At 37.4% G+C, this 16,535-nt stretch overlaps 1 protein-coding gene across 1 annotated transcript in view; it reads right to left on the bottom strand.

Annotated features, from left to right (window-relative positions):
- Window positions 1-10,679: 10,679 nt before the first annotated feature.
- Window positions 10,680-16,535, bottom strand: part of LOC137397074 (uncharacterized) — a 28,238-nt gene continuing 22,382 nt past the window's right edge. Inside the window, exons 7-8 of the mRNA XM_068083359.1 lie at window positions 12,831-13,553; window positions 10,680-11,327 (exon numbers count right to left, since the gene is read on the bottom strand). Of these exons, the coding sequence (XP_067939460.1) occupies window positions 11,194-11,327; window positions 12,831-13,553 (857 nt within the window). The 3' untranslated portion in view covers window positions 10,680-11,193. The remainder of the gene's footprint in view (window positions 11,328-12,830; window positions 13,554-16,535) is intronic.

Consider the following 16,535-nt stretch of genomic DNA (forward strand, 5'->3'; position numbering starts at 1 on the left):
CCTATTTCCTCCGGCCCTACTCCAGTGTATTGTCCTACAATCGTCCCTGCCGTGACACTGACTGGATGGTCGGTAGGATTCATGCAGCGGATGGACACTCTCCCCTTTTTACCGGGTTGATGTAGGCTGGCGGCCACCATATAACTGCTTCTTACTCCCTCGATTAACCCGACCGGCTGATAGGATGAGGACGTGAGACGCCCAGCAACCAGGACTTCGGTTCGAGGGGGGAAGTGTTGTGGCTCGCATTATTTGAACCCCACTTGTCAGGGGTCGACCCTCTCTGTCAGTGCAAGTCAATTTCTGCCCATTTAACACCAGCGTGGGTTGCTGGAAATTCATCTCACAGTGCTGGTCGACCAAGAAGGGCATGCCCAGGATGACATCCTCCTTCAGGGCACACACCACTAGAGATACAGTGACTTGGACACTCCTGACTCTGACTGGGAGAGTGATGAGTCCGTGAAATTGCAGCCGTGTACCATCTGCCATCCGTCCATAGTCTTCTCGAACCTCTAATTGGCTTTTGACATCCTTGGGTAAGCGCTCAAAAACATGTCGTCCCAACAGATTAGATGTGCATCCGGTGTCCACGAGAAACTGGACGGGCTGCCCTCCGATGCGACCTGGCAAGAAATAGCTGCTATTATGTGGCTTCCACAATTCATCTCCATGAGTTCGTCTGGCTTTACTCATTCTCTGGGGGCCTTTTTGGGAAGGCCGAGACGGCTTTGGCCAGACGTATGTTTCCTCCTTGGTTTCTGAGGGTGGGAGACCTGCACACTCAGGTAAGGGCCGATATTGGTTATGCAAGGGGACCGGTGGCGAGCAGGGGGGGAGCCTGTGTCGCCTAGTCCGTCGTGGCCGTTGCCACTGCCCTTGCCTTGGTATGGTAGATCCACAGTCAGCACTTCCCTCTACTGCTGTGGATGGGAACCGTTTCCCGACCTCGTGGCTTGAGGTGATTGTCTTTGGATAACTTGAGGGCACCGGCGTCGTGCATGTCCTGTCTGGCCGCAACCCCAACAGTTAGGGTCCCTTTTCTCTGCTCCCCGTTGCCCCAGTCGGTTTCCTTCTTTTAGTCCATCTGTTAACCCTTTTATAGCCATTAAGACGTCATTCAGGGTGGCTGATGGAGGATCCGAGTGGACGGGGGCGACTGTAGCAGGGGTAGTCTCCTCCTCCTCTACTGTCATTACTATGGGTCGAGCACCAGACCGAGGAAGAGTGGGCTGAATTTGCAGGAACTCATTCCCTGCCTGCACTGCTTCCTCTAAGCTCTGGGCTCTTACTGCTAAAATTTGGCGTTGGAGGTGCGTGTTTCCCAGAGTCAGGGAAAACGCATCCATGGCCATATTAGCTTGGTAGGAATCCGGAAGGTCGGCGTATGCTATCTTCACTAGACGCTCCATCTCCGTTGCGTGTTCTTGGAGGCTAGTCTTGGGTTCCCTCTTGAGGTGGAGCCTGCTCCTAGCCTCTCTCGGGGAGAGCCCGTACTTGGTGCGTAAGGCCGAGAAGATGGAGGCAGGCGAGTCTCCTCGACTACAACCTCTGGCTCCCTCCTTCAATGTCTCACGCAGGTGGAGGAGAGTGGCCTTCTCATTCCACTCATTAGCTTCTGCAACCTCCTCGAACTGGGAGATGAACAGTTCCACATCTTCACTCCCATCGAAATTTGGTGGCTTGAAGCTAGCTTCCTTCTTAGGCATTTGTAAGGCTCTAGTAATAGCCTCTGTCAGCTGACCAATCTGGTCGACCTGTTGTAGCTCTGCCTCAGCCAGATCTCTGGTAGCACTCTGTCGGCTGTTTGGCATGGTTACAAGGTTTGTCTTATAAGTCCGAATTACTGCAATCAGATCCCACTGCTGCCACCAGTGTGTTGGATCCTGCGACCAACACGTAGAGGCGACTAGGTCGGCTTATTCTACCAGTCTGCATTCACCCTTCACAGGGGCTGTGTGCGGGTTGCCCGTGACCAACACGCGGAGGCGACTAGGTCGACTTACACCACCGGTCAACATCAACCACCTTGCACAAGGGATTGCTCCCAGAGTGGTTTTTGTATTAGGTCGACAAGGTCGACCGGAGGTCGACGGGGTCGACAATGCTTCTATGAATTCATCACCACAGCACAGCCCATAGACTAGGTCTTTGGAGTTAGCTATATGCTTGGGGTGGTTCTGATATCACTCAAGGTAACAGAAAGAGTATGGTTCCAAAGGCAATGCATATATTTGAACGACTAATAAGAGCCGAGGCCCTGCCTTAAGTACATTAGATTATGTAAATGAAGTACAAGGACCAGCCTTCTTTAGGGGCGTGGTTACAAAAAGATAAAAAGGGAATATAACTCCCATTAAAATTTATACAGAAGGATGGAAACCTAGCGTTCCATCACAATATAGAGGTCAAATTGCTGTAGCCATGCTGACCAGTTGTGACTTGACTCACTTGGATTGCCAGTAGACTGTTGTACAATAAAATTGCCTGGCGGTCTTAAGCTTCCTTCAGCCATGTCACACTTGTAATAAAACTGTTGCGATCCTATGATCCTACTCCTGACACCATGTCAAATAGTATTGACTTATTGAGTAGTGCTTGAAGTAATGTATTTATTGTGTGTTGTTCACAGTCTGAGAGTTAACACCTAACTGAGGCAAAACGACATAATGGCTTAGATAGCTATAAAATTAACACTAAGCTGTTTATGCCTACAGTGCTTTGACTTTCATAAAAAGCCTTAAAGCTTTGAAATCATATAATTGCAGTTACATGCAAATATCTTACATGACTAATAAGACTACATGTCAGTTCATGAAGTAAACTTGCATTTCATAAAAGACTGGAGAGGCATATGATCTGAATTTTTATCAAACCAACCAATAATAATAGTAATTGTTTTGACAATTATTTTTAATCCTCATCATGAAACTCTTCATGCTCTAAGAACACTGATCAAAGATTTTAAACGGTAGTAACTTCACATGGTAATGCTTCCTGTTGAAGAACTATATATTTGAATGTAGTTTGGTTACCTTGAAATAAGCTGATATACTTTTTGTATTAGTACACAACTTTATTAAATTATATTATATGTCAAGCTGACGATGTACTAGCTTCATCAGCAGTGACTGCAGTTTTTTGGACTTTTTGGTATATATGACCTAACTCATTCAATACACAAATATAACGTTGTTGTATATATTAAGTGCAATTTTCTATTGCTAGCTCATTAACTGAACATGTTAATATTCTTAATAAAATCAGTATTAGAAAAAGTTCTCCTTATTGTATTTCTACATATTTGAATCATCAGCCATTTTACACATACAGTGAAACATGGATAACTCGCCCTCGGATATAGCGAACACATGGTTAACTCGACTGGATTTGCTTGGTCTGTTCCCACGCAATGATAAATGGCTCTATATAACTCGAACTCAACACTGTTAATTCGAACTGTTTTTTGACCAACGGCTACCGAAACGGTTGCTATCGCTTTAGAAAATCACTTTATTCCAAGCCATAGAGGTAAACCTCAACTTTTCGTAATTCATAAGCGTCGTTACTACCTCCATCGGCAAAATATTTTTGTCAACGACTGTTCTAAAGGTTTGGTGAAATTTGATTTATACTGCTATACGATGAATAGCACGGGCTAGCCGGGTCATGGGCGCAAGGATTTTCGCCACGCACACACAAAACAAAAACAGCATGTTGTTTTTGTTTTGTATTTGCGTGGCGAAAATCCTTGAGTGCGTGACCCGGCTAGCCCGTGATGAATAGTTTTCTGACGTTGATTCCGTGTTGAATCAACGTCGGAATGTTGAATGTTTAAAACGTCTTAAAAATTGTTGTAATTAAACGTATACGTTGTCTTAGCTAATAAACTATTCATCGTTTGACCTAAACACAGAATACGTGTGTACATTCAATAAGTATCCATTCAAAAAACGTTAGTGATATACAATGTACCGTAAAACCTCGTAAAACTTTTAATTGAACTGCCTCGGAGTGTTGCTCTTAACGAATGCCAGGTAAAGTAAGGTAATCTTTGCATAAACTTCAAGAAAAACCGGCAAAATTGATCGTGGGTAAAACGCTCAAAAGAAAAAGATGTCTTTTCTTTTGAGCATTTCAACAACGATCAAGTTTTGCCAATGTCAATCTAAAAAACGTCCTGGCAATAACATCACCTTAAACAACAAACCAATCTCAAGTGATAGAAAAATCTCTATAATTTTTGATAAAAACGTTTTAAACTTTACATTAGAAGCATTTAATTTGAAACAAGCCATTTTTGCTTTTGATTTATATTATAGTTTGTATATGTTCATGTATCTACTAATAAATAAGTAAATACATGGACTTGTGACAGTGCTCTGATAACTTGAACACTCTGATAATCCGAACACTTTTGCTCGGTCCCTTGAAGTTTGAGTTATCCGAGTGTCACTGTATCTGTATTTACATTTTTTGAATTCATCGGTATTTATTGACTAGCATGTACTGCTGGTTTCCTAAAACTATTAGCCAAGAGGGGTTGTTATAGAAGTAGTTTCACATCCTTACAGATAAAATTATACAGAATTGTAAATGATTTCACTAAAAAGTATCAGCATTTTTTTCACATTTTAGTGTTTTTTTATATTAGCGGTAGTCTGGCTGCTAAACAATTTCATGGTTAAAATTGACAAGACATAATGGCCTGACAATGGGAGTAGAATGCAAATCAATTGACTACTTTACAGAGTGAGCTCTTGACATTATTTTATGTCTAGACTTGCTTTTAGCAGTGTGCCAAATGTACTAGCAAAAAGTTTAAATTCAGTTCATACTCAAATTATCTTTTCCTGGAGTAATAATTTTTGTTGCTAAATCGAAAGATACCCATAGCGTTTTTATAAAGCGTTGCAGGCAAAATGCTCTAGAATTGTTGTTATTTGCATCTAAACCTGATCTACAGATGCCAAATTAAAGCCTTCCCCTTCAGTAGTCCTGGCCATCGCGATGTGGCTTAAATTTTAAACATAGCAAAACAACTTCTAGTGCTTGGCAATGATTCAACCTTTACTAGAAGAAAGCTGAAATGGTTTGGAGCCCATTTGCGCAGGGCTATGATTATGGGAACCATGTTTTCCTTAAATTGGCATTTTATACTGTTATACATGTTATACCGACTGGATTGTGGGTTCTAAATTATGGTGCACCCTTATTATTTTAGGTATTTGTCCCGAAATTCTAGAGAAACTTTGAACCTTTTCCAAACCGTACCCGTAAATTTACGTGATGAGAGCGCAGTCTCGTCGCACCAAACTCGTGAATGCCCATCAGATCTGAGTCTTCAATTAGGTATTTTATAAATTCAGTTATTTATTTTAAAAATGGCACTAAGATTTTTAATTAATAATTTGAGGAGTTTTAAAAGATATCATACTACTATTTTGGAGGCTATAATTAATCCTTTATATGTATGTGCAAAAAGATCACGTTGCTAAAAGTTGGTCATTCTTCATGGAAAGATTATCATCATGAACAGACGTGATATTTGAAGTGCTGCTAAAAAGATTTGTTTACAGGAAGATATTGACTGGTTTGAAAGTGAAGCAGAGGATTTTAGTGCAGAAGAATGTGAAGAAGACGATGAAAGTGAAAAAGAAGATCAACGCAGTGAATCGGAGTACGAAAGTGAGAGTGAAACGGCCGGCTTTGAATGAGGGAGTCATGACGAATTTCAAAGAAGACCCGATTTAAAATCCAAATAATTTCATTTTGGGGACAGCTCGGCAGGTGTAAGAAGCCGATTTCTTGGACAGATAAGTGTTTTTGGTTATTTTAAACTTTTCATTACGTCGGCCATCATGAATGTTGTAATTAATGAAACAAATAGACATGGCCTTCAAAAACATGGCGATGCCAGGCAGCTTGTCGATGACAAAGATATTTGGCGAATTTTTGGTTTAATTCTGCCTATGAGTATTGTCATGAAGCCTACTTTGTTGTCTTATTGGTCTACCAATCATTTGTTACCCACTCCAGTGTTTAGTAAAATAATTTCAAGAAACACGTTTTTAACCCTTTGGCAGGGGAAACGACCAGAATGTCGTTTACCGGTTGCGTGGGGAAACGACATTTATGTCTATTTCGGTAGACGTTTATGAAGCTGTCGTCTAGTAATGTTAAACAAAGGATATGAACACTAGTAAGTTTTAACTATCATCAACAAGATATCAGTTGATGATTTACAATATGAAACGATTATCTGAGAGGCGTTGCTTTGTGCTAAAAGCTAAACAAATCGCGATTCCTTGGAAAATATTAAAATTGGAAAAACCAGTCAACATCGGCTCGACTTTCAAAACAGTAAAATGAAAGATTATTTTATCCTGCGATCGTTAGCGATTTTTTTGTCTGATCAGAATAAAAAGAATTCAAATGATAGAAGTGATGTAAACTTTTTGGACTTTTAATATACTTGGAATATGCAGAAAAAGTGATCGTTATGGTGGCTCGCACGGCTACGTTATAGCGTTTGACTCTACCAAAAAAAATGCTTCCAAGCATTTCATACAGGGACAATTGCTCATGGTTGTAATTTTTTTTGAGTAGTAGATATGTGAATGAATGTATATGTACAAAAATTTTGGTTCATAGAAAAAAATTTAAGATTTGAGCTATGCATGTTCATAAAATATCGATTTTATTGAATTTTCGAAATTAAATTACATGAGTCTCGGTTGTTTTTGGGGGCTTATACCTGGTCAAAGGGTTAAGGGTTTTAAACAGCATACATTTCACTGACAATTCTGAAAACCCTGCTGGCAATAAATTGTTCAAATTAGGAAATGTTTTTGCCATGATATGTGACCGATTATCTTTTGTTTTGCTGCTTGGTAAATTTATATCTATAGATGAATGCTTGCTGGCATGGAAAGGATGGCTCAGCTTTAGGCAGTATACATGTATGTACCATCTAACATATCTATATTTGGAGTAAAGCTATTTGCTCTCTGCGATGCTGTCTCTGGCTATGTGCACAAGCAGTCTGTATACATCGGTAACGAGCGAGAGCAAGCCGAAAGAACTGGTAGAGGAATTACTCACAACAAAGTCATGAAATTAATGAGTGGTTTGCCAAATTTAGGTCATTCTTTATTTATGAATAATTTTCATAATTCGCCAGAGTTAGCAGCCTAACTTGTAAAACATAATACTCATGTTTGTGGAACTTTGCGTTCAAACAGAAAAGGTGTCCCAAAGATTTGAAAATGTGTAATGGAAAAGTAATTCAAAAATGTGAGACACCAGCTTTTCTAATGGGAAAGTATGGTTGGCTGTTGGAGAGATAAAAAATATATTTCTGTAATTTCAACTGTTCATAAAAAACATGGAAGTCGCAGATACAGGCAAAGTATATTATAAAGTAGATAAAGTTTGCAAACTAACTGTTATTTTGGATTACACCAATACATGAGAGGAGTTGAAAAATCTGATCAAAATTTGCTTTATTATAACGCTGCGCGTAAAACCATGAAATGGTACTAAAAACTATTATTTTCGTTTATTAGATATTTGTGTATACAATGCATCCATATATTTGAATATATCATACATGTATCTTGCCGCAAGAGCAGTATTGCCCGCGCTTCAACTTCTTCTACTCAACAGATAATGACAAATAGTCCGTGGAAGGTAGACCAACAAAATACAGAATTTGTAGGCACTGCAAAAGGCGCACTAATGACAAAACCCTATATGGTAGCCAATTTCTGTTATGTTGGGCAGTGCACATGCAGATACTCCTCCTTGTTAGTAAGCAGTGAGTGGCCTGTCTACAACTTCCAGTGCTCAGAGAGGTCAGACTTCTTACATGTGCTTTTTGTCTCTTCTCTCTCTTCAGTACCTGGTGAATAGCCGTGAGAGCTTGCTGCTGACTGTATCAAAACAAAAAACCTTTGTTTGTCATGGCAGTTGCGTACATCAAAAAAAGAGTGACCAACTCACCGTGCGCTAACAACAAAACTGGTATTTTGAATTCCTGAATTTCATTTTGTTTGAATTAAATAATAAATTAAATTGTATATTAATCGCTCCTTTGAATATCTTTTCAATTAAAAATACAAATAATAATTGTTTTAGAGTTAAGAATAAGTTAATAAACGAATAAACTCTTGATGCAAACAAGCTCTTATATTAAGAGTCTGTTTTATAGTGGAGTGTGGGTCAGTTCATTTATATTAATATTTCTCACTATTTTTTTATTTTGAATAATTGACTACCTGAAATTTCTTCATAACACTATAACATACCAATTTGAAGAAAATTTGATTGTCACAATCATAGCCCTGTGGACCCGGGATCCAAACCACTTCTGCTTTCTTCTAGTAAACTTGGAGCGCTGCCAAGCAGTAGAAGATGACGCGGCGCAGGTTAAAAATAGAGTCTCAAGTATCAGGGCTGAGCCAATGAAGGGAAAATCTCCCACTCAGCATCTCCAAATCAGGTTTACTGGCAAATAACGACGATTTAAAGTTTTTGCTAGCTACGTTTTTAAAAAAAGCCATGGATATGTTTTAACTTAACAAAACAAATACTACTCCTAGGAAATATTTGAGGATGAACTGAACTTCAATTTTCCGCTAGTAAACTTGGCACACTGCCAAAATCAAACCTAGACATGACAAGTCCTGTCAGGAGTTATGCTCTGTAAAGTAGTCCATTGTTTTGAATCCGGTTTGTCAGGCCATCAGATTTTGTCAATTTTAATCTTGAAATATTTAGCCGCCAAACTACCTCTTATATATAAAACGTTAAAAAATGGAAGAAAAATGCTGATACTTCCTAGAAAAATCGTTTAAATTTTTTTATTGAGTTTATCCATGAAAAAGTGAAACTCTTTCTACACCAACCCCTCAGGGCTAACATTGTCAGGAAACCAGCAATTCATCTGATTAAATAAATGCAGTTGACTGCAAAATCATAAATACAAATAATTGCTGAATGGCTAATACGTCAAATATTTAAAAAATACAAATGGAGAGCTTTAATTTTCCTTCCTTTGTCTGTAATAACATATTCAACTATTGAACCGGCAATTTGAAAATGGATTTATTTAACCACAAGAATATATTTGTGTTTTGAATGCGTTAGATGATATATGTGACCCCGGCAGTCAGAATGTACAATCGTGCGGTAATTGGATTGTTCACAACGGAGCGCAACGCGTGCTATATGCTATTATATGACTCACCGTCACTATTTTAGTAAACAGTGGTTTATAGTGCATTCAATCCTGCTCTTTCACGTGGTCCTGTTTATTTTTGTGTCTGGCCAATCATAAAGCTAGAATTGCTATTTAAATCTACCCATATCGGTGGTTGGCATGGATTTTGCCATAACCCAAGATCTTAAGTATAGACTCTAATTGCGAGTGGGCGCGTGTACGTAGCCATTTTCTGTTTCAACGCCTCAGGCTAAAACAAAATAAACTGTCGTACAAATTACGGCTAGTTGACACTAATAATTTAGGTGTAATTCTAAGTATTTCTTCTTAGAATCTAAGTCAGCTGCCTCAGATTATAGTGAAAGCGATGATGAGGATTTTGATAATAAGGAAACCTCAGAAATACAGCTGCTTACGCAATATGTGGCTGCTAACGATAAGGAGAGTAACAGCGATCATCCTAATTAATTAAATTACAGAGAATAACGATCAGCCTATCACTGCTGATAACTTTCCCATTATAGCCGTTTACATCGAACTAATAATTGGATGCAAATGTAAGGAATTCTGCACTAGTTTTATGTCATCTAAACAAATAAGCCTCGTTAGAACTGTGTATCAAGGATTACCGAAGGACACAATTGATATAGTTGTGTTGGGACAAACTGCCACTAATATAACAGCAATCCCGTTGAATGGGCTACAATAAATCTCTGCTGTGTACTCTGTGTTACAATGTGTGAGTGTTAAACTACATAAATATAGCTCTAGATTGAATGGTCACTTGATGAGTTGGGTTGATATTTCCGCATCTTGATGCCCTCTGTGGTCACCTTTCGTTGACCTTACCATGACCTTTTGTATAGATGGACAATTTTGATGGACAATGTATGCAGTCATAGCAATATAGCTTGATGAGAAGTGCCCAGTTTGAAGCATACCCTTTTAATGTAAATCTCCAGGAAGGTGAGCTTTTAGCCACATATATTGCTGACCTTACCCTGACCTTTGGAAGGTCAACTGACAATCAAATTTAAATAAAAATGTGACCATCATCTTTTTCAGGGTTTCAATGTGTAGAATGCCAGGTTTCATCTATATAGGTTGAGATTAAGTGGTCTGTTGCTATGGCATTTTGATTTGTAAACAAATACCATGATTTACAATTCATGAATCGGCAACCTTATCCTGCCTAAACTCAAAACAACAGTTTAAGTTCATTGTGAGACCTTCTGTACTAAATCTTGCATAACCTGGGCATATATAATCCGATTTAAAAAATTTAAATTGCATTAAAATTCTTAGATATTGCTGATTTTGAATCTGTAAATAACTCAAAAATGTTGTTTTAGCACGATTGTACATTCTGACTGCCTGGGTCACATATAGCAAGAAGTACTAAAACAAAAAAAACAAATAAGCATATAATATGAAGTTATTGTTGATAAAGCTAGTACAATGTCAACATGACATATAATATAATTCAATGAACTTGTGAACTAAAATAAAAAGTATATCAGCTTATTTCAAGGCAGCCAAATATTATTCACATATTTAGCTCTTCAACAGGAAGCATTACCATGTGAAGTCTCTACTGTTAATAATATTGGATCATTGTTCTTAAAGCATGAAGAACTTCATGATGAAGGTTAAACAATCGTCAAAACAAATATTGTTATTAGGTGGCTTGCCGAGAAATCAGATCATGAGACGAAAAATCTTATAAAATGCAAATTCTCTTCATGAACCAACCAATCAGAATGAGCAAAGTGAAGGCGAAGCAAGACAACCTTTTATAACAAAAACATTAAACTTTGTGGTATACAGCAAATCAGTTTTTCTCCTGAGCAGTCAACAGCTACATTGAAACCATTCTTACAATATGAGTACATCTCTCTTGGCTTTTATAGTGTAGCTTATAGTTTATAATAAGAAAGGGAAGGCAGCAACTCAGACTGATAAAGCATCAGCTATGGTTGTAACTGAAAGACTGCTATCTTCCTACTATTGTAGTTAGCTACAATCAGTCTGTCTCCAGGGATGTCCATGTCATACACACCACTACTCTCAATAGCTCTGTCTGTCAGCTTTGAGACTACCTTACCTACAACATAATAAGTATAATCAACAGTCTCAGCACACTCCTGATTTCAATACTCTTTAATATAATTTAATATAATTTGTTTGAAGGTTTACACTGTATTCTTCAGTCACTCACAAAAAAGCTAGTTGAAAAGTTATTCTTTCTCAAGAAAAAAATATCACTTACTGCGCTGCCATAAAACTGCACCAATGCTCCTCGCAGCCAATTAGTTGGACTGCTTGAAAGTGCTTACAGTTAATTTTTCATCAAAGTTCTCAGGCTACATATGCAACCTTATTCCTTGCTGCAGGAAAATCCTTCAGAAGTTTTATTCGCTATTTCAATAATCTTTGTTAAAAAAAATATTAATTTTTATTAATGATAGGCCTAAGCTTTACACTTCAAAATAATCACTTCCTAAGCCATGCCCTACCTTATTGAGCTATGTTTACACTAAGCTGAGAGTACAGCCCTAGACTAATTATTGGAGATCAACCCTCAGCTCGGCCCCCCAATAATTAGAGAGAATAACAAAACCTAATAACTGGAAAGAAAACCTCATATTATGCTATTTCTTACAGTCACATGAAAGTTGGCATGATGCCAAATACCAGCTATTAGGGAAGCCGATGGCAGAATGTAAAATGCTTGATAGAAACTATATTTGTGACCTGATGTTCAAGACCGGCTGCTATGGGTAAGCAATCAAGTATACAAGCTTCGTTGACGGAATAAAATGAGTTGGTTTATACAAATATCTTTATTACCAATAGAAGATTACACTTAATTTATTTTACTTAAACAAGCTGTCAGACAAAGTGTGCTTGACTAAAATTGGGTTCAAAATTTACAGAGCAACTGAATACAAATTATTTTAGTATTATTTAAATTGTTTATAAATGAATTAAAAAGACCACTGCCCCCCTTTTACTATAGCATCATACGAAATAGTAGAGTGACAGGCAATTTTATTAATTAAAAACCTAAATTTATGAATGTTTTTGTTTTGCTTCATAAAAAAGTATGTCCCTCCACACCTTTGGAACACACTGTAAATGCCTCTAATTTCCCATGTAGTAGCAGGACTGTCCATTGTCTTATGTACAACTTTGAGACTTGATGATTGCACAGGTTATCATACCGATAAATTATATGGTATTCAGTTGATTAGTAATAGTCTACTGAGTGTGCAGGCAAATCTAATATAATTGGCTAACGGATGAGAAATAGTGAAAGTTATTTCACTATTTCTACTATTTCTATTACTATTTCTATTTCACTACTTCAATTTCACTACTCTGAATCATAAGCTAATACTAAGTCTATAGCAAGTAGACTATCAGAGATCTCTATTAATATGTATAGTGTTTAATTTCACTATGAGAAGTAGTCAGGGTAACATTATATGGGTTTGCATCAACACTATGTATCTACTAGTATATCTATCGATTACTAGAATGTACAGCACATTTGTTAGCACAACTGTTCACACATATTATGTATATCATTTATAAGTAAACCAACCAGTTGAGCTATCCAGGACTCTCACTGTGCTGCTGTTGGATGCTGCCACCAGGACATATCTCTCTCCATAGCATGCTACTCCTAGTGGGCGAGACACATCTTTCCAAGTCCAAAGCAGCTGACCTTGAGATATGTCTATCAAGCAGACTTGAGATGAGCCATAGTCAGACACAACAACCTTGTCTAATCCTGAAACACAGAGTGAGACCCAATTTTGGCTAAGCTGAGGACAAGAAATATCTTTGAGTTTATTGCCTGTCAGCGAGTAGATGATGAGAAGCTTGTTCTTTCTGTCTGGAGCAACTATTTTATCACAAGTGATGGCTAGTCCTGTGATAGAGTAAGCGCCAGCATAGTCACTGTGACTCCAGGAAGTGACCTGCTTTCCCTGCTGGTCATGTACATAGATGGTCCAAGGATTGGCATACACTGCTGTATATAGTCTGTCTTTGTAGACCTCCATTGCTTTAGGGTAGCTGTTGAATGTGATGAATGAGCCTTTTACTTGGTAGTTGTTGTCAATAGTAACTACTGCATTATTTACCATCCCAGTTAATATTTGAGAGTTCCAGACTTTTGTTGAACAAGGATGTGATGGTAAAGAGACAGTATGAAGGTGTTTGAGGGACTTTGGAAGAGGGTTAGATGGTGGAAGCTTGAGTTGCTCATCAATTGAAAACCCGTCAGTGGAGACAACTTCTAGCATTATCTCACAGCTACCACCTGTGAATAAGGGAAAATATTGTATTGTATAATGCATGCAATAAATAATAATTGAGTGTGAGCACTAATAGTGGATATGAAGATGCTAGTCAAGTGAACACTCATATTACACTGTCACAAAATTTTTTATGGAAAGTTTGTAATTCTGAAATACAGTGTACTCTCGAGATACCAACACCCTGATATACGATTTTATCACCTTACAAAGTTGAACATCGAGAGATCTTACCCTCGCTATACCGATTTCATTTCACCATACAAATTTGAGAAAAGTTTCGCCCTAGTTAAAATTTGGCGGTCGGTGTGCTCATAATGCACGTCAAAATAACAAAGACGCCAAAATGCGGCTTGGCGAAAACATTTCACAACGTTTAGAAGAGACAGCGTTCCATGTGGGAAATTTTGTGAAAAGCGCATAATCGAGTGCGAGTATCTATTTTTAGTGTCACTAGGTGCACTTAATACAATGCAGCTACTGTAGGTAACTATAGCTACTGAAGTTAACATATTATTTTGTTACTGATTTTTAATATGTACAACCTTTTTATAAAATTTTGAACGATTTTTACTATTTTTCTTTGCATTGTGTAATTACAATGGTTTCTATACCCCAACATACAATTTTTTCACTATACGACACCAACTTTGGAACGAATTAACATCGTATCTCGAAAGTATACTGTATACAAATTTTTTTTATTATTCAGAACCTGCTTCCAAAAACGTTTATGCAAATAATTCATGTATTTTCATTATTTTTTGAAATAGTTTTTTGCTTTAATATAATTTAAAATAAGTGTTTATTCAATCATTTTTACTTTTTAGCTTGAACTTGTCATTTTTGATTTATTTTCATTATTTTAATTTAATTATTTTAGCTACTCTGATGCTTCAATACATTAACATTAATCACACAGCAGCATGGCATCCATGTATAGACAGCTCTAAGACTCAGTATATAAAAATTCAATGGTACTTATATGTATCATAAATACCTTGTAGTTGTATAAATATTATGATAAATATAGTGTGCAGCACTGAATTCAGTCTTGCTTCCTTTAGCTAAGTCTAAGTCAAACCAGATCCATATGTTGTCTTATATCCCAATTATACTGATTATCCCAACTAAAAACGACATATCTGGGATGTTACGTAATGTTATTGTAAAAATTAATTCCAAACAAACAATTTTATAATGTTTTACAAACGTTATCTGATGATCATTGTAGTATTATTTTCAAACCATATCACAGGATTATTGTGCAAGATGTTGTGCAAAAATATTATGATAACGTTCAGTAGAATGTTATATTAATAAACTTTGCTAACGTTATCATAATGCTATTAGAGAACATTAATATTGTGGTGGAAACGTATGTTGCCATCTCCTTTTTTTTCTTTATATCATTGGGAGTTGTATTCTCTTTTTCATTTATGTAACCACGCCCCTAAAGGAGGCTGGCCTTTGCTACCTTATTTGCATATTCAGCTGTATTTAAGGCAGAGCCTCGGCTCATTTACGTTGTTCAAATACATGCCTTGCATTTGGAACCACACTCTTCTGTTACCTTGCGCAATAGCAGAATCACACTGAGCACTTACTCTACTCCAAGACTCAGTCTATGGACTGTGCTTTGGGAGTAGAGCCACAGAAACACTGTCGACCCCGTCGACCTCAGGTCGACCTTGTCGAACTAGCATAGTACCACTCAGGGAGCAATTCCTGATGTAAGGTGGTTGATGTGGACCGGTGGTGTAAGTCGACCTAGTCGCCTCCGCGTGTTGGTCACGGGCAACCCTTACACAGCCCCTGTGAAGGGTGAATGCAGACCGGTAGAGTAAGCCGACCTAGTCGCCTCTACGTGTTGGTCGCAGGATCCAACACAATATTGAATGTCCCAGGAATGTTACATTGAATTGACATTGACATTTAATAACCCAAAAACGTTACTCTGGAATGTTTGAGTGTAAACATCCATACAACATTCTGAAGTAGCAATCCGTTAACATCACTTATACATTCATTTGAAGGTAAAAATTATGTAACACTCAAACATTCCAGTTATGTTGCATGTCAATGTTATATATATGTTTATGCACAAAAATTCCAGAGTCACATTCCTGGAACATTGCTGAGACACTCAATAGGAGTGTTCTCTAACAATGTTATGATAACGTTGGCAAAGCTTATTTCTTTAGCGTTCTAGATAGATTGTTACAAAACCGCATGTTTTTTTTAAAGTTGTCGCCCTTTAATAATGAAATATTATTTAAAATGAAGCTAATTAAGCTTTATATAATTTTCATTAGATATTTAACTCCAAGCTAAATAATGTGGAAAAAACACTTTTATTTTAAATGATTCGTGTAAAGAAAAACAAAAGTCATTACAAATTACAATTTTCGCACCTAATAAGAAATATCGCAAAAATGGCAAGGTTCCATTATAACTAATGGTGCATCAGAACGTGGATCTTAATACCTGAAAGTATGAGAATCACTTTACAACTAATAAGATGGCCATTATTTGATTATGTTATACACGTGTATTGGGCTACTAATATGATATACTAATACTAAATAAATATATAACAAGGTGACATATGGGTGTAAAAATCAAATGTAGTTGGCTGCACAAACAGAATACGCAACCATATGTGTATTTACATTTAAATTTTTAATGATCTTTGTAGCATTACTAAGATTTGTGGGCTAAGATATGATCAGTGCATAATACCAATGTTATGAATACAGTACAGGAATGTTTTAAAATGCCCAGCATTTACATCCCATCAATGTTTTAAGCGTAACCATCCTGTGATGTTAGCTAATAACTCCAATATTGTGTGAATGTTATGCGAGATAATTTTCTGAACATTTCAGCAACGTATTCCCACAACATTTGTGGAACTTTGTGGGAAATACGTTCCAGCAACATATTTCCTGGAATGTTGTGGGAAATACATTCCAGCAATGTATTTC

Source organism: Watersipora subatra, chromosome 5, assembly GCF_963576615.1.
Source record: "Watersipora subatra chromosome 5, tzWatSuba1.1, whole genome shotgun sequence".
In the NCBI taxonomy this organism is placed as follows: domain Eukaryota; kingdom Metazoa; phylum Bryozoa; class Gymnolaemata; order Cheilostomatida; family Watersiporidae; genus Watersipora; species Watersipora subatra.